At 37.5% G+C, this 19393-nt stretch overlaps 1 protein-coding gene across 1 annotated transcript in view; it reads left to right on the top strand.

Moving 5' to 3' along the window:
• The window catches only part of gfpt2 (glutamine-fructose-6-phosphate transaminase 2), a 64551-nt gene extending 46920 nt beyond the window's left edge, over nucleotides 1-17631 (top strand). The window contains exons 15-19 of the mRNA XM_062045926.1: nucleotides 43-157; nucleotides 4873-5000; nucleotides 5117-5284; nucleotides 13024-13185; nucleotides 16561-17631. Coding sequence (XP_061901910.1) covers nucleotides 43-157; nucleotides 4873-5000; nucleotides 5117-5284; nucleotides 13024-13185; nucleotides 16561-16605 — 618 coding nt within the window. The 3' untranslated portion in view covers nucleotides 16606-17631. The remainder of the gene's footprint in view (nucleotides 1-42; nucleotides 158-4872; nucleotides 5001-5116; nucleotides 5285-13023; nucleotides 13186-16560) is intronic.
• Nucleotides 17632-19393: the final 1762 nt, after the last annotated feature.

Here is a 19393-nt window from a genome sequence, read left to right as displayed (position 1 = left end):
AAAAATACTAAAAAAAAAAATGTTCCTCTGTGTGTGGCGCAGGCGTACACCAGTCAGTTTGTTGCACTCATCATGTTTGGTCTGATGATAAGTGAAGACAGGCTCTCACTGCAAAAGAGAAGACTGGAGATCATTGACAGCCTCAAGGACCTACCTGGTAACAAAACACTCAACTGCTAAAATGTTTTCCCATGGCTGTAAACGTAATTTGTGGCATGGCTTGTGCTCAAAATTATTTGGGAGATATACTCCCTTTATGTTAGAGACGTTTCTGGCTTCAATAGATTCAATGGTGCGCTTTCTTAAAGGCCTACTGAAAGCCACTACTACCGACCACGCAGTCTGATAGTTTATATATCAATGATGAAATCTTAACATTGCAACACATGCCAATACGTCCGGGTTAACTTATAAAGTGCAATTTTAAATTTCCCGGGGAACTTCCGGTTGAAAAGTCTTTGTATGATGACGTTTGCGCGTGACGTCAATGGTTGAAACGGAAGTATTCGGACACATTGTATCACAATACAAACAGCTCTGTTTCCATCGCAAAATTCCACAGTATTCTGGACATCTGTGTTGGTGAATCTTTTGCAATTTGTTTAATGAACAATGGAGACTGCAAAGAAGAAAGCTGTAGGTGGGATCGGTGTATTTGCGGCTGGTTGCAGCAACACAACCAGGAGGACTTTGAGGATAGCAGACGTGCTATCCGACGCTAGCCGCCGACCGCATCGATGATTTAGGGCTATATAAATAAACATTGATTGATTGATTGATATTTGTGCTTTTTAATATTGCATTAACTAGAATGACTTACAAATTACTGTACACCAGGGAGTACTGTAATTACCTAACGTTACATTATTTTCCATAACAATTAAGATTAAAGATTAAAGTACCAATGATTGTCACACACACACTAGATGTGGTGAAATTTGTCCTCTGCATTTGTCCCATCCCCTTTAGCCCCCTCCACAATATTAACCCAACGTTAAAACAGAACTAGCTATTTATAGATTAGCAATTGCCGAATCATGTAACATTAGCTTAATGCTAAAAAGCCAGGTTACTATCACATTCTGTAACAGACAAATAATTTCATATAGGCTAACGTTACCTCCCTGCTACCTCTGTCTTTTTCTCGTTTCTCCTCCTCTTCTTTTCCATTTTTTCTTCCCTGGGCACCTGACAGTTTTGGCCAATTTGACATCTTGTGTTGATTTTTTTATGTGGTGACGTCATGATACGGGAAGGGAGGGGGGGGGGGGGGGGGGGGGGTAATGTTTTAACAAATAATATTTCTATTAAATAGGCTTTACTTTGCATTTTAATCAACGTGGGATTATTTTATGTATTTAGAAATAATAGTACCAACTTTTTTTTCTTTTTTTTTTCCTCCAACATTTGTGGCACTGGCGTGGCGCCCCCTGATGGACGGCGCCCTTAGCATTTGCCTATACGGCCTACGCCACGGGCCGGCCCTGAACACATCACTGCGCAATGTATTTTGTTTTTTTCTGGCTGTAGCGCACACTTAATCAATACCCGCCTGAGCGCTCATACTTTATGCACGTGCCGAAAACTGCCAGGATGTTGCAAATGCGCGATTTCTACAGTAATTCAAATATGTACCTGCATCGCGCGCTCATGTCCTCACATCCTTGATTATATAAGCAGAGATGTCGACTTGTGATGAGAATCTCTAACTGTCCGTCATTGTTTTAGTGCACCATTGGGGGCACCGGGTGCTCAGCCCAAATAAATATGAATGTATTTCCCCCCTCATCCTGGGCAATCATCCATGTGGCCCATAACTAAAACTGCCACTACATACATGTAATTTAGGAGTTTCAAAATTATTAGACAAATGGTCAATGACTTTTGTACAATTAGTTGTGTAGTCCTGCTGTTTTGCTTGGTGGCGGCTATATCTTAGAGCAGGGGTCACCAACGCGGTGCCCGCGGGCACCAGGTAGCCCGTAAGGACCAGATGAGTAGCCCGCTGGCCTGTTCTAAAAATAGCTCAAATAGCAGCACTTACCAGTGAGCTGCCTCTATTTTTTTAAATTTTATTTATTTACTAGCAAGCTGGTCTCGCTTTGCCCGACATTTTTAATTCTAAGAGAGACAAAACTCAAATAAAATTTGAAAATCCAAGAAAATATGTTAAAGACTTGGTCTTCACTTGTTTAAATAAATTCATGAATTTTTTTACTTTGCTTCTTATAACTTTCAGAAAGACAATTTTAGAGAAAAAAATACAACCTTAAAAATGATTTTAGGATTTTTAAACACATATACCTTTTTACCTTTTAAATTCCTTCCTCTTCTTTCCTGACAATTTTAATCAATGTTCAAGTAATTTATTTATTTTTTATTGTAAAGAATAATAAATACATTTTAATTGAATTCTTCATTTTAGCTTCTGTTTTTTCGACGAAGAATATTTGTGAAATATTTCTTCAAACTTATTATGATTAAAATTCCAAAAAATTATTCCGGCAAATCTAGAAAATCTGTAGTATCAAATTTAAATCTTATTTCAAAGGCTTTTGAATTTCTTTTAAAATTTTTGTTCTGGAAAATCTAGAAGAAATAATGATTTGTCTTTGTTAGAAATATAGCTTGGTCCAATTTGTTATATATTCTAACAAAGTGTAGATTGGATTTTAACCTATTTAAAACATTTCATCAAAATTCTAAAATTAATCTTAATCAGGAAAAATTAGTAATGATGTTCCATAAATTATTTTTTTAATTTTTTCAAAAAGATTCGAATTAGCTAGTTTTTCTCTTCTTTTTTTCGGTTGAATTTTGAATTTTAAAGAATCAAAATTGAAGATAAACTATGTTTCAAAATTGTATTGTCATTTTTTTCGTGTTTTCTCCTCTTTTAAACCGTTCAATTAAGTGTAAATGTCATTAATTATTAATAATAACATAGAGTTAAAGGTAAATTGAGCAAATTGGCTATTTCTGGCAATTTATTTAAGTGTGTATCAAACTGGTAGCCCTTCGAATTAATCAGTACCCAAGAAGTAGCTCTTGGTTTCAAAAAGGTTGGTGACCCCTGTCTTAGACTTAAACTTAGGCTTAGACAAACTTTAATGATCCACAAGGGAAATTGTTCCACACATTAGCTCAGTTACAAAGGATGGTGCCAACCTTGAGACCTCCAATATCGCTAGGTGGGGGGGTTGTTTGGGGGCGGGGTGTGTGGTTATTTACAGCTAGAATTCACCAACTCGAGTATTTCATATATATATATATATATATATATATATATATATATATATATATATATATATATATATATATATATATATATATATATATATATATATATATATATATATATATATATATATATGTATGTATGTATGTATGTATGTATGAAATACTTGACTTTCAGTGAATTCTAGCTATATATATATATTTTTTATTTTATTTTATTTACATAGAAAAAAAATAAAATACTTGAATTTCAGTGTTCCAGTGGCTATCCATTAGATGGCAGTATTGTCCTGTTTAACTTCTCCGTTCATGATGAGTATATAATTTCGGCCGCCATGTCTGTAATTTCCTCGTTCTTCTGCTTCGTCTCCTTGTGTGCGCAGTTGTGCACTCTATAAAAGCCCTCGATGTTATGACGTCTTTGGGCAGGCAAGCTGTTTATATTGTGGGAAAGCGGACGTGAGAACAGGCTGTCCCCACTCAGTCTCAGGTCCGCATTGAGCTGGAGGGGGCGTGGCCTCCAGCTCCGGCTGAATACCGGGAGTTTGTCGGGAGAAAATCTCTGCCGGGAGGTTGTCGGGAGAGGCGCTGAATATCGGGATTCTCCCGCTAAAAACGGGAGGGTTGGCAAGTATGGGATAAGGATGGAAAAGATAATGCACACAAGGGCACAAAAAGAGGCTGAAAACAAAAGTTATAAAGTAGACTAAAAATGTACCATAGTAGCAATACAAATATAACATATATGTAATATTTACCTATTATATATACCGGTACAGTGTATAAAATATACAATATATATAACAAATCCCAATTACCATGTACAATATTACAGTATATGTAACAGATGCAGCAAAAAAAAAATACATTATAAACAAAGAGAGGTAGCTAACATAGAAGTGGTCTGGTAACAGACAAATATCATCCATTTCCCTTGTGAGTCATTAAAGTTTGTCTAAGTCTTACAACCAATACTGATCAAATATCACAGACGTGTGTGTTAGTTCAGTAAAGAGCTGTAGCAATTTATAATGATTTGTCTAAACATCCTAAAGTGACAGTGGATGTTTTGCTGTGTGACACATTTTAAGTCGATCTGTGTTATGTGGCCAAACTTTTGAAATTAATAACATACCCACAATATGGTGTATTTGAATTAAAAAAAATAGTAGCATGGGCAAAATGGCTGAATGTGTTTTGACAATTTTCCACACTTTTGTGAGCAGGGGTTGAGCAGTAGAAGAGTTGGCTTACACACACAAATATACAGTCAAAGAATTACACTGCGGAGGTTACATAAAAATCATGGGATCTATTCTTTGGGGAAAATTTCATTCCTGCATTCTTTGTCTTGTCAGTGCTATTTATATCGAACGGGGACACAAAAAAATGGCAAAAGAAAATCCTGTTTCAGAAGGCAGTGGAACAAACAACCATTCACACTCACATTCACTCTTACTGGCAATTTATGTTATGTACCCCATTGTACATTCAGATAGAAACACAGCTCCCTAAAATTCCTTTTTCTTTTAAGTCCATTAAATAAATCCTTGATCCACATTTTTAAAAAATGCATACACAAACAAAGGACATGACATATTGTTATTACAAAAACCTTTTTTGTATGTGTCCCAGAGTTGATCAAACAGGTGTTGTCTCTGGATGGAAAGATTAAGACCATCGCAGAGGAGCTGTACCAACAAAGGTCTCTTCTGGTTATGGGCCGTGGTTTTAATTATGCCACATGCCTGGAGGGGGCACTGGTGAGTTGTTGTAGCATCCCAGAACCCCTTTCGCAAAGAACTGTGCATGCCCCTTGCCCTGGTGAATTTCCACAAAGAGTTTTGAGTCTGTTTAATTCTGACCTTTTGGAATACAGAAAATAAAGGAGATCACCTACATGCACTCAGAAGGCATCCTGGCGGGCGAGCTGAAGCACGGCCCTCTGGCCCTCATTGACAAACACATGCCAGTCATCATGATTATCATGAAGGATGCCTGCTACTCCAAGTGTCACAACGCCCTGCAGCAGGTCACTGCTAGATCGGTACGTAAAAAAAAAAAACGTGTTGTATCTTTCTAAAAAAATATTATTGAATTTAGACATCGACTGATAGGTTTTTTTCAGGGCCGATACTGATTATTAGTGGTGGAGGAGGCCAATAACCGATATTTGGAGCCGATATTCATTACAGTATAAGGCAGTGGTCCCCAACCACCGGGCCGCGGCCGACCGATTGGTACCGGGCCGCGCAAGAAATTTAATTTAAATTTTTTTATTTTTTTTTATTTTTTTATTTTTAATTAAATCAACATAAAAAACACAATATATACATTATATATCAATATAGATCAATACGGTCTGCAGGGATACAGTCCGTAAGCACACATGATTGTATTTCTTTATGAAAAAAAAATAAAAAATCCCCCACCCCAGTCAATGGGACAATTTTTCAAGCGTTGACCGGTCCCCAGCTACAAAAAGGTTGGGGACCACTGGTATAAGGGACATATTGGCGTCAAAATTTTGAACAATATTATTACAAATACTCCAACACTTAAGTATGTTTAAATAAATAAAAAAACAAGTACCGTATTTTTCGGATTATAAGTCGCAGTTTTTTTCATAGTTTGAGTGCGACTTATACTCAGGAGCGACTTATGAGTGAAATTATTAACACATTAGCGTCAAATATCAAATCATATTATTGATCTCATTCACGTAAGAGACTAGACGTATAAGATTTCATGGGATTTAGCGATTAGGAGTGACAGATTGTTTGGTAAACGTATAGCATGTTCTATATGTTATAGTTATTTGAATGACTCTTACCATAATATGTTACGTTAACATACCAGTTGGTTATTTATGCCTCATATAACGTACACTTATTCAGCCTGTTGTTCACTATTCTTGATTTATTTTAAATTGCCTTTCAAATGTCTATTCTTGGTGTTGGCTTTTATCAAATACATTTCCCCAAAAAATGCGACTTATACTCGAGTGCGACTTATATATGTTTTTTTCCTTCTTTATTATGCATTTTCGGCCGGTGCGACTTATACTCCGGAGCGACTTATACTCCGGAGCGACTTATACTCCGGAGCGACTTATACTCCGGAGCGACTTATACTACGAAAAATACGGTAAATGAAAACAAAAACTAAAAGTGCAGAAAGCAGCATGTCTTATAAAGGTGAATACAAATTTTAATAAAATAGTAGCTCTGCTGGAGCTGTTGTCCCCGCGACCCGATTCCGGATAAGCGGTTGAAGATGGATGGGATGAATAGCTCCCTGAAGTTTTGTATCCCTGAAATAGTTTGTATTACTTAATAACGTCAACTGTGATTGATGAAATGATTCCAAATTCACAAGTGTTGACATTGACAGACTGTTAGCAGGCTGATCAGCTATACACTTAAAGGCCTACTGAAAGCCACTACTAGCGACCACGCAGTCTGATAGTTTATATATCAATGATGAAATCTTAACATTGCAACACATGCCAATACGGCCGGGTTAACTTATAAGGTGCAATTTTAAATTTCCCGCGAAACTTCCGGTTGAAAACGTCTCGGTATGATGACGTATGCGTGTGACGTCAATGGTTGAAACGGAAGTATTCGTACCCATTGGATGCAATACAAAAAGCTCTGTTTTCATCGCAAAATTCCAGAGTATTCTGGACATCTGTGTTGGTGAATCTTTTGCAATTTGTTTAATGAACAATGAAGACTGCAAAGAAGAAAGCTGTAGGTGGGATCGGTGTATTAGCGGCTGGCTGCAGCAACACAACCAGGAGGACCTTGACTCGGATAGCAGACGCGCTATCTGACGCTAGCCGCCGACCGCATCAATGATCGGGTGAAGTCCTTCGTCGCTCCGTCGATCGCTGGAACGCAGGTGAGCACGGGTGTTGATGAGCAGATGAGGGCTGGCTGGCGTAGGTGGATAGCTAATGTTTTTAGCATAGCTCTGTGAGGTCCCGTAGCTAAGTTAGCTTCAATGGCGTCGTTAGCAACAGCATTGTTAAGCTTCGCCAGGCTGGAAAGCATTAACCGTGTATTTACATGTCCATGGTTTAATAGTATTGTTGATTTTCTGTCTATCCTTCCAGTCAGGGATTTATTTATTTTGTTTCTATCTGCAGTTAAGCCCGATGCTATCACGTTAGCTCCGTAGCTAAAGTGCTTCGCCGATGTATTGTCGTGGAGATAAAAGTCACTGTGAATGTTCATTTCGCGTTCTCGACTCTCATTTTCAAGAGGATATAGTATCCCAGGTGGTTTAAAATACAAATCCGTGATCCACAATAGAAAAAGGAGAGAGTGTGGAATCCAATGAGCCAGCTTGTACCTAAGTTACGGTCAGAGCGAAAAAAAGATCCGCCTCTGCATGCTCTTTAAAATGTGGCTTGTGCTACTCAACTGTTAAAGTTGCCCTACTGTTGTTTACAATGAACTCATTCGTGATATTCTTGCTGACTCTGCAGTTTGCTACCGACCACTAAATGCAACATCGGTTCTGTTACTGCTCTATTGTGCAATACACTTGTTGATTAATAATGACCGTGTGGTCAAAGAGATATAGATGCGTCCTTTCTACTTGCTCATGCATTACAAGTCCTTAGTAGGGTAAAATAAAATAAAGTTATGAGTGTTCAGAAAATAAGAGCCTCTGTCCAATTATTGGCCTCTTCCAATGAATGCTAGGTAAATAAACACCCTAGCGATAATTGGAGCATTTATTGTAATTAGAGATGTCCGATAATGGCTTTTTTTGCCGATATCCGATATTCGGATATTGTCTAACTCTTAATTACCGATACCGATATCAACCGATACCGATATATACAGTCGTGGAATTAACACATTATTATGCCTAATTTTGTTGTGATGCCCCGCTGGATGCATTAAACAATGTAACAAGGTTTACCAAAATAAATCAACTCAAGTTTTGGGGAAAAATTCCAAAATGGCACTGCCATATTTATTATTGTAGTCACAAAGTGCATTATTTTTTTTAACATGCCTCAAAACAGCAGCTTGGAATTTGGGACATGCTCTCCCTGAGAGAGCATGATGAGGTTGCGGGGGGCGGGGGGCTAGGGGATAGCGCGGGGTGTATATTGTAGCGTCCCGGAAGAGTTAGTGCTGCAAGGGGTTCTGGGTATTTGTTTTGTTGTGTTTATGTTGTGTTTATGTTGTGTTACGGTGCGGATGTTCTCCCGAAATGTGTTTGTCATTCTTGTTTGGTGTGGGTTCACAGTGTGGCGCATATTTGTAACAGTGTTAAAGTTGTTTATACGGTCAGCCTCAGTGTGACCTGTATGGCTGTTGACCAAATATGCCTTGCATTCACTTGTGTGTGTGAAAAGCCGTAGATATTATGTGACTGGGCCGGCACGCAAAGGCAGTGCCTTTAAGGTTTATTGGCGCTCTGTACTTCTCCCTACGTCCGTGTACACAGCGGCATTTTAAAAAGTCGTACATTTTACTTTTTGAAACCGATACTGATTATTTCCGATTTTACATTTTAAAGCATTTATCGGACATTACAATTATCGGACATCTCTAATTGTAATCCTTTCCACGGTCAAACTGTTGCCATCAACATTTGAACATTCTTAACAGCCACAAGAGTGTGAATGTGAATCAACCACTGATAATAAGACGAAAGAATATGCACACTCCCCCCATATATTTCAGAATGAGCGTGCGGGGGAAGGGAGAATCACACAGCTGACTTCACAATATACTTTCCATTGTTCCTCTAAATATTGTACTGCGCAGCGGGGCCAGTGACTCAGTGCTGCCGGTGTCTGGTTATGTGAAAAACGATCGCTTGCCTTTAAAAATTCAACACTTTTTCCCCTCTTTTATTACTGCTAATGTTTTTTTCTGAGCAGCCAAAACAAGGACTGCTCTTAAGTTTTAATCAAATGTTTTGTTATCACTGGTGTCATTGTAAAAAACCCAAAGCGGGAGTTTACACCCTTAAACACGGATGTCAAACTCAAGGCACAGGGACCTGGGGCCGTACTTATCAAGCTTCTTAGAGTGCCATTTTACACTTAAGTCCTGAGAATTTGCGAAATTTAGTCCCACTCTCAAACTTAAGAATAAAAGCTTTTTATCAACGTTCTTAAGTCTAAGAATCACTCCTACTCTCCACGATATTTAAGAGACCTTCAGAGGTGTCTTAAGTGGTTAGGAGTTGCCAGCAGGGGATGGCACTGAGGCGAGAGAGACGTGCGCGAACATTCAGGGAGCGGAACGATGTTCTGGATTTGTTTGATGACGAGCAGCTGATCAAACGGTATCGTTTAGACAGAGCGGGTATTATTTTTGTCACAGATTTAATACTTTTCGATTCCATGTTGATTTCTGCATGTCTGCAGTGGGCTAGTATATATAGAGCCACCCACACCAGTTTCAAATTAGTTGCCTAATTAATGAATTGGAAAGAAAATGTTATGACAGTAGCGTATGTGTGTGGCCGTGAGGTGAGTGACGTCAGTGAGTGTGTGGGCGAGAGAAGAGAGGGAGCGGTAGCGTGAGTGCCGGCGGGGACTAGTTTGTTTTGTATTATTTTGTTGTTTATTGTCAAAATATACACTCCCATTGTCCACTTAAATATTTCCAAGATATTTCTTTATTCTTAGACAAGGGATTCCCTTCCGTGATTGGTCATTTCTATGGACACAGAAATGACGTCACCTAAAATTCCGTTTACGGCACATAGTAATGTCGTAATTCAGCTCTGAGTGTGACACTTAAGATTCAGTCCTACACTTCGCTGAAAGTGTGAGTAAGACGCTTGATAACTAACTTTTAAGTGCAGCTTTCAGCGAAGAATTTATTTACTCTTAAGTCAACTCTTAGCAGACTTCTTAGGAGTAATTCTGAGAAGCTTGATAAGTACGGCCCCAGATCTGGCCACCACGTCATTTTATTTGGCCCACAAAAGTTTGGAAATAATATGTCAATAAAGTAGCTTATCTAGCCGCATTTTGACCAAAAAAATGTGTTGCGTGCAGTTGCATTTCTTTTAAGCTTCAATTTCATCTAATAAAGCAATACATATTAGTTCCCAAAAATGTTTTTGTTGGATAAAAAAAAAATTCTTAAATATCTGTTTGATTTGTGATTTTAAAAGCCTACTGAAATGAATTTTTTTTTATTCAAACGGGAATAGCAGATCCATTCTATGTGTCATACTTGATCATTTCGCGATATTGCCATATTTTTGCTGAAAGGATTTAGTAGAGAACATCGACGATAAAGTTCGCAACTTTTGCTCGCTGATAAAAAAAAGCCTTGCCTGTACCGGAAGTAGCGTGACGTCACAGGAGCTAGTATTCCTCACAATTCCCCGTTGTTTACAATGGAGCGAGAGATTCAGAACGACAAAGCGACGATTACCCCATTAATTTGAGCGAGGATGAAAGATTCGTAGATGAGGAACGTTACAGTGAAGGACTGGAGAGGCAGTGATGGACGTATCTTTTTTCGCTCTGACCGTAACTTAGGTACAAGCTGGCTCATTGGATTCCACACTCTCTTCTTTTTCTATTGTGGATCACGGATTTGTATTTTAAACCACCTCGGATACTATATCCTCTTGAAAATGAGAGTCGAGCACGCGAAATGGACATTCACAGTGACTTTTATCTCCACGACAATACATTGATGACACACTTAGCTACTGAGCTAACGTGATAGCATCGTTCTCAAATGAAGATAGAAACAAAATAAATAAACCCCTGACTGGAAGGATAGACAGAAAATCAACAATACTATTAAACCATGTACATGTTACTACACGGTTAAAAATTCTCAGCCTGGTAAGGCTTAACAATGCTGTTGCTAACGACGCTAAGGCTAATTTAGCAACTTAGCAACCGGACCTCACAGAACTATGATAAAAACATTAGCGCTCCACCTACGCCAGCCAGCCCTCATCTTCCCATCAACAGCCGTGCTCACCTGCGTTCCAGCGATCGACGGCGCGACGAAGGACTTCATCCGTGGGTTTGGCGGCAAGCATCGGCTAGGCGTAGTAAGTAGTCCTTGTTGTGTTGCTGTAAGTATTGTACTTAGCCGCTAATACACCGATCGATCCCACCTACAACGTTCTTCTTTGCAGCCTCCATTGTTCATTAAACAAATTGCAAAAGATTCACCAACACAGATGTCCACAATACTGTGGAATTTTGTCGAAGAAAACAGGAGGTTTTTATATCTGGTCGATGGGGTCCAACCACTTCCGTGGATTTTGTGACTTCACACGCATAAATCATATCCAAAGGAGTTTTTCAACCGGAAGTGTGGCAGGAATTTTAAAATGTCACTTTATAAGTTAACCCGGCCGTATTGGCATGTGTTGCAATGTTAAGATTTCATCATTGATATATAAACTATCAGACTGCGTGGTCGCTAGTAGTGGCTTTCAGTAGGCCTTTAAAGCCATTTATATACCAAATCTTACAGTGTAAAAATGACAATAGGTATTACTGCAAAGAACTGGCAGCTCATTTGCCAGAATTTTACCTTGAAAGAACAGTGGTACCATTTTTCCATTTCTATTAATATGCTGAAAAAACACTGTACATTTGACGGTGACTAATATATGAATAATACAGGAATGCACTGTGAAAACAACAACCGTAGATTTCACCGTGGAGAACCTAACAGTTCAGTCGTCTGAATTTTACCGTAAAAAAACATTGGTACCATTTTTCAAATTTACAGTAATACACTGTTAAAACACAAATGCTAGTAAAAAAAAACAATCCAAAATTGACAACTCAGTCGCCAGAATGTTACAGTAAAAAAATAGTGGTACCATTTTTTACCGTTTACAATAACTAGGGATGATGTTTGATAAGAAATTATCGAGTTTGAGCCCATTATCGAATCCTCTTATTGAACCGATTCCTTATCGATTCTCTTATCAATTCCAGATAGGTTGTTGTATATGGAAAAAAACACAATATTTGGTTTAACAAAAGCTCACTTTTATTTTATAAGAATTAAATTAAATAAATAAATAAATATTGACTGTTACCCCCCTAAAAAAATATTGACTGTTGTTACCCAAAGTATATTAAGTGGGATTTTTTAGAACTATATTATACACTATATTATTATTTATACACCTATAGTGATCACAGAGACAGGTTGTTTTTGTGTTACTGTATATATTTGTTTTTCTGAAAAATCCCACTTAATATACTTTGGGTAACAACAGTCAATATTTATTTATTTTATTTTATTTTTTTCGGGGGGTAACAGTCAATATTTATTTATTTATTAGATTTAATTTTTTTCTTATATAATAAAAGTGAGCTTTTGTCAAACCAAATATTGTGTGTTTTTTTCCATATACAACAACCTATCTGGACTCCATAAGAGAATCGATAAGGAATCGGTTCGATAAGAGGATTCGATAATAGGCTCAAACTCCATAATTTCTTATCAAACATCATTCCTACTAACCCTTATAGCCACCAGATGGCAGTAGAGTGTTGAATATCTTAAAAAGTGTTTTGTGGCAATTCCAACTTTGACCGCAGCGTCTGTTGCTATGTAGAGTGGCGCTTTCCATCATTTTCAGCAGACTGCATTGCAAAATGATTACCCCCCCCCCACACACACACACACACCCCCTCCTCCTCTCACATAAGATCCACCCAGGAACGAGACCGTATGAATCCCTTCCCTACTGTATAACTACAGTACTCTCAATAATGGTGTTCACCTATCACCCCCACCCCATCAGGGCAGGCCCATCATCTTGTGTTGCCAGGACGATACTGAGGTGATCAATGATGCCTATCGGACCATCGAGCTGCCGCGTACTGTCGACTGTCTGCAGGGCATCCTCAGTGTCATCCCCCTGCAGATGTTGTCATTCCACTTGGCCGTGCTGCGAGGATATGACGTGAGTATTCTGGACGATACACGACATTCAGTACCGATCTTCATTTTAATTTGATGTCAGGGCCAACATGCTGAGAATGTTAAGTATGCAATGTGGTTCTTAGGTGTCCCACCAGACACCTAAGAACATAAAAAATGTTGCTGACTGTATCAGATTGAATTCTTACTGTTTCCCAAATGTATCATATGATGTTGACTACCATATTTTTCGGACCATAGGGCGCACCTGATTATAAAAGTGTACTGCCGACAAGCGGGTCTTTTCAGGTCTATTTTCATGCATTAAAGGTGTTTTTTTTCTAAATGTAAAAGACTTCCTTGTGGTCTACATAACATGTAATGGTGGTTCTTTCATCAAAATGTCGCATAGATGATGTTTTACAGATCATCTTCAAGCCGCTTTCGCTTCAGGATGCGCCGTTTAGTGGGCGGTCTTATTTACGTGGCTCACCTTCGACAGCGTCTTCTCCCCGTCATCTTTGTTGTAGCGGTGTAGCGTGCAAGGACGGGAGTGGAAGAAGTGTCAAAAGATGGAGCTAACTGTTTTAATGACATTCAGACTTTACTTCAATCAACAACGAAGCAGCATCTCCTCATCCGGAAACACCAACACCGGAAATGTGTCTTAGAAAAAACGTCTGACCAGAACTCTCTAATAACTAAAGTTCCTTGGGTGAATAATGTAAACTCACTATACAGGTAGTTTTTAGCGCTACTATAGCGAGTTTACTGACCGCGATATAAGTTATAACTTTACGCTACTTTATATTGGAAATGGCAACAGCGGAGGATGAATGTCCCATAACAAGAAGATAGAGAAAAACAAGAATCTTATCGACTACGGAGTCGGCACAGACCACAATGGCGGAAGCGCGCAAATTTTCCGGACTTATGCAGATCCCAAATACACATCAGCAGCTACCAGAAGATAAAACAAGGTGGTTTTGCATAATATTGCCAAACACAAGGCGGGATAATATTTCTGCTAATAGGTGCCATTTTGTGGTCCTTATACACACGGACGGTACCAGATTTTTTACATATATCCATATTTAAGTGTTACTTCTTTACTTCCATTGTCATATTACAAAACAGCTAGTGTTTTTCCAATTCAGTCTGTAAAGTAAAAGTTTGACTGTGTGTCGGCCTTGAAGCTTTTGGAATGCAAAGGGTAGACACAACAACGAGGGAGGAGAGAACGGGGAGGGGGAGGCAGAGGCAGACCGGTTAGAGCCACGCATCTGGATGCGCTATGCAAGGCTGGTCTCATTATTGTCAAATATTTGAGAATAAACCACAAAATACCAACTACTGCCTGGTGATCAATTTAAACTCCAGCTTATGTGCCATAAAAAAATGTAGGCAAAAGTAACACAGCAATGATGGCAAGCTTTAATGCCGTAGACTCTAAAACTCTAGTGGAAACGGTGACAGCTCTAAAGTCATCCACCTGCTGCCTTGATGTTTTACCTACCAACTTCTTTAAGAATGTTTTTGACTGCCTATCAACAGACGTCTTGCAAATAGTTAATAATTCTATTTAATCTGGCAATCTCCCGAAGGCTTTCAAAACTGCAGTCATTAAACCTCTTCAAAAAAAGCAGAGCCTAGATGCCTCTGTTATCAACAACTACAGACCAATTTCAAATTTACCAAGTCGCCTTGCCTTGCCTGCCTTGCCTTGCCTTGCCTAAAAAGAACTTGGGAGTGACCAGCAACTTAAAATCCCTGGGAGGAAGAGCTGGTCAACGCAACATAATAATACCCGTATTTTGAAGCAGAGTACGTCTGACTACGGTAGCCGTAATGCTTCGACAATCCATCAAGCGAAGAGGCTTCATAGCTCACCAAAGTTGTAGTAAAACATTTTGACAAATTTTGAGCGCCGTGTGTAATGTTCTATATCAGGGGTCACCAACCTTTTTGAAACCAAGAGCTACTTCTTGGGTAGTGATTAATGCGAAGGGCTACCAGTTTGATACACACTTCAATAAATTGCCAGAAATAGCCAATTTGCTCAATTTACCTTTAACTCTATGTTATTATTAATAATTAATGACATTTACACTTAATTGAACGGTTTAAAAGACGAGAAAACACGAAAAAAAATTACAATTACATTTTGAAACAGTTTATCTTCAATTTCGAGTCTTTAAAATTCAAAATTCAACAGAAAAAACGAAGAGAAAAACTAGCTAATTCGAATCTTTTTGAAAAAATTAAAAAAAATAATTAATGGAACATCATTAGTAATTTTTCCTGATTAAGATTAATTTTAGAATTTGGATGACATGTTTTAAATAGGTTAAAATCCAATCTACACTTTGTTAGAATATATAACAAATTGGACCAAGCTATATTTCTAACAAAGACAAATCATTATTTCTTCTAGACTTTCCAGAACAAAATTTTTAAAAGGAATTCAAAAGACTTTGAAATAAGATTTAAATTTGATTCTACAGATTTTCTAGATTCGCCAAAATATTTTTTTTGAATTTTAATCATAATAAGTTTGAAGAAATATTACACAAATATTCTTCGTCGAAAAAACAGAAGCTAAAATGAAGAATTAAATTAAAATGTATTTATTATTCTTTACAATAAAAAAATAAAAATTTACTCCAACATTGATTTAAATTGTCAGGAAAGAAGAGGAAGGAATTTAAAAGGTAAAAAGGTATATGTGTTTAAAAATCCTAAAATCATTTTTAAGGTTGTATTTTTTCTCTAAAATTGTCTTTCTGAAAGTTATAAGAAGCAAAGTAAAAAAATTAATGAATTTATTTAAACAAGTGAAGACCAAGTCTTTAAAATATTTTCTTGGATTTTCAAATTCTATTTGAGTTTTGTCTCTCTTAGAATTAAAAATGTCGGGCAAAGCGAGACCAGCTTGCTAGTAAATAAATACAATTAAAAAAATAGAGGCAGCTCACTGGTAAGTGCTGCTATTTGAGCTATTTTTAGAACAGGCCGGCGGGCTACTCATCTGGTCCTTACGGGCTACCTGGTGCCCGCGGGCACCGCGTTGGTGACCCCTGTTCTATATTCTCAATTAAACATTTACATTTCCGTGTTGTTTACTGGCGTCATCTTGCAGTCTACACATATCTCGTATGTGTGACTGCTATCTACTGGTCGCAACTATCATTACACCATGTACCAAATAAAATGGCTTCGAGGTCGGTAAGCACAACCAGAATTGTTCCGTACATTAGGCGCACCGGGTTATAATGCGCAGTGTAAATTTTTGAGAAAATTAAATGATTTTAAGTGCGCCTTGTAGTCCGAAATATACAGTAACTTATACAGTAACTAGTCAACCGTGCAATGTAAACTGACACAGTTAATGATGATGAGTCATTTGACTTCTCTGCAGGTTGACTGTCCCAGAAACCTAGCCAAGTCCGTCACGGTGGAATGAATACCGATCACTCAGCACAGGAGAGGAGAAAGGAGGCGTAAAGCTTTGCAGTGCAATTCTTAATTCTCTGAATGTTTGCGTGGACATGCATGCGTGTGTGTGTGTGTAAGTATGCATGTAAGGTGTGTGTGTAAGTATGCATGTAAGGTGTGTGTGTGTGTGTGTGTGTGTGTGTGCGTGTGTAGAAGTGACAAGTTATAAGGACAGGTATGAGGTAACTTTTTTATTTTGTGTTTTTATTCAAACAAATGTGAAGTTTTGACCAATACACTGACGCGGGAGCACGAGTGCCATTAAGGCTTTGCATTGATCACAATGCACAAATATACTGTGCCTTGTAATATTACCAGATGAGCCCAAATATATTTCACTGGCTTCAGAATAAAAAGCAATAAGTGCCGTGTTGAAGAAATTACATTTGTGCAATATGGGACCAAATGTGCATTATGAATGTACACACTAGTGACTGAACTGCTTTTCTTTTGCTTATGCTGCATCTATTTCCATTTATAGTTACAGAGCATAATTCCAAAGACTATTTTGTACTGTATGTGGGACATCAATGCAGTTAATGAACCTTCTGCGCTTTTTTTAGCAGGATCTCCCCGAAGAAAATTCCCATTCAGTGCTTTTCACTATATGCTTGATTTTTGTATCCATATGTTCTGCCTCATGTTTTATTGTTGTTTTACTTCAATTTGGAACAGATTGCTCCTGTTTAACACAAGAGGATAATGCATACTGTAATCATTGCATGCCAAAAGTCTGTCTTCGTATCATTTTCATCGATGTTAAATCTGAACGTAGTCATCATCCAGGAGAAAGAGATATATCCATTTTTATCAGTGTGTGAGTTTGGAGATATTTGTATGGGTTTATAACGGTTAAGATGTTCTCTATTTATCTGATTTGTATTTTATAAATGTTAAAGAGGGTTTGATTTATATATGTAACTATGATTTTGTTTTATACTGTTTGTTTTCATAGACATACTCTATCAATCAATAACTGGATAAAGCTTTCCACTCAAAAATGTGTTGTTGGTTTCATTATTTCTAGTACAATAAGTATAATGTGATATTTACTTCTTTAACAGCATGTACACAATCTAGTATAATATTGTGGCTCGTGAGATTTGCAAATGCCAATAACTATTCTTAGATGTAATACATTGTAAATAGGGATGTCCGATAATGGCTTTTTGACGATATTCCGATATTGTCCAACTCTTTAATTACCGATACCGATATCAACCGATATATACAGTCATGGAATTAACACATTATTATGTCTAATTTGGACAACCAGGTATGGTGAAGATAAGGTACTTTTTAAAAAAAATTATAAAATAAGATAAATAAATTAAAAACATTTTCTTGAATAAAAAAGAAAGTAAAACAATATAGAAACTAGTAATGAATGAAAATGAGTAACATTAACTGTTAAAGGTTAGTACTATTAGTGGAGCAGCAGCACGCACAATCATGTGTGCTTACGGACTGTATCCCTTGCAGACTGTATTGATATATAATGTAGGAACCAGAATATTAATAACAGAAAGAAACAACCCTTTTGTGTGAATGAGGAGGGAGGTTTTTTGGGTTGGTGCATTAATTGTAAGTGTATCTTGTGATTTTTATGTTGATTTAATTAAAAAAAAAACGATACCGATAATAAAAAAAAACGATACCGATAATTTCCGATATTGCATTTTAACGCATCCCTAATTGTAAACAATACAAAACTTATCAAATATATTTTTTCTTACTATTTAAAATTCATATTTTGTCATTTATATTTGTTATATATGTTTATATCATATTTTACTAATAAAATCTGGAAATATTAAATGACGTCATTAGAAATGGTTATTAATGTGTTTATTCTTGCACAGTTAAATCACACCAGTAGACTTTTAGTTATTTTTGAAATACAAGTTTTTGAAGGTCTTGAGTTCGGGATCTTTGCATGTTCTCCCCGTGACTGTGTGAGTTCCCTCCGGGTACTACGGCTTCCTCCCACCTCCAAAAACATGCACTTGGGGATCAATCAATCAAAGTTTACTTATAGATATCGGATATCGGCAAAAAGACATTATCGGACATCCCTCATTCTAAGTAATAAAGACTTAATTTAGAGTTATTTGGTTAGGGTTAGGGTTAGAATAAGGCCATGCCGAATAAGGCATTAATAAGTACTTAATAATGACTAGTTAAGAGCCAATATGTTACTAATTTGCATGTTAATAAGCAACTAATTAATGGTGAATATGTTCCCCATACTAAAGTGTTACCATGTTTTTTTTACTGGCGCACAGAATGAAGCGTGCATGAACATCACCTTGTTCAAACAACAAAACCAACACAGTGCATAAACTCACAACAAATTACACACCTGCAAACCAGTCAGCTGTTGCCGTATCCGTAATACGCCGATAGGGAGAAGTTTGTATTTACACGATGAGTCGGGTGTGTCTTGACCTCCGCCGAACCCCTGAGGCCGACTCACCGAACCCCTAGGGTTCCATCGAACCCAGGTTAAGAACCACTGATACATATACACTACCGTTCAAAAGTTTGGGGTCACATGTAAATGTCCTTATTTTTGAAGGAAAAGCACTGTACTTTTCAATGAAGATAACTTTAAACTAGTCTTAACTTGAAAGAAATACACTCTATACATTGCTAATGTGGTAAATGACTATTCTAGCTGCAAATGTCTGCTTTTTGGTGCAATATCTACATAGGTGTATAGAGGCCCATTTCCAGCAACTATCACTCCAGTGTTC

This window comes from Entelurus aequoreus, linkage group LG04 (genome assembly GCF_033978785.1).
Source record: "Entelurus aequoreus isolate RoL-2023_Sb linkage group LG04, RoL_Eaeq_v1.1, whole genome shotgun sequence".
In the NCBI taxonomy this organism is placed as follows: Eukaryota; Metazoa; Chordata; class Actinopteri; order Syngnathiformes; family Syngnathidae; genus Entelurus; species Entelurus aequoreus.
Note: the sequence above shows the minus strand (reverse complement) of the source record. Positions and strands in the feature narration are given on the sequence as shown.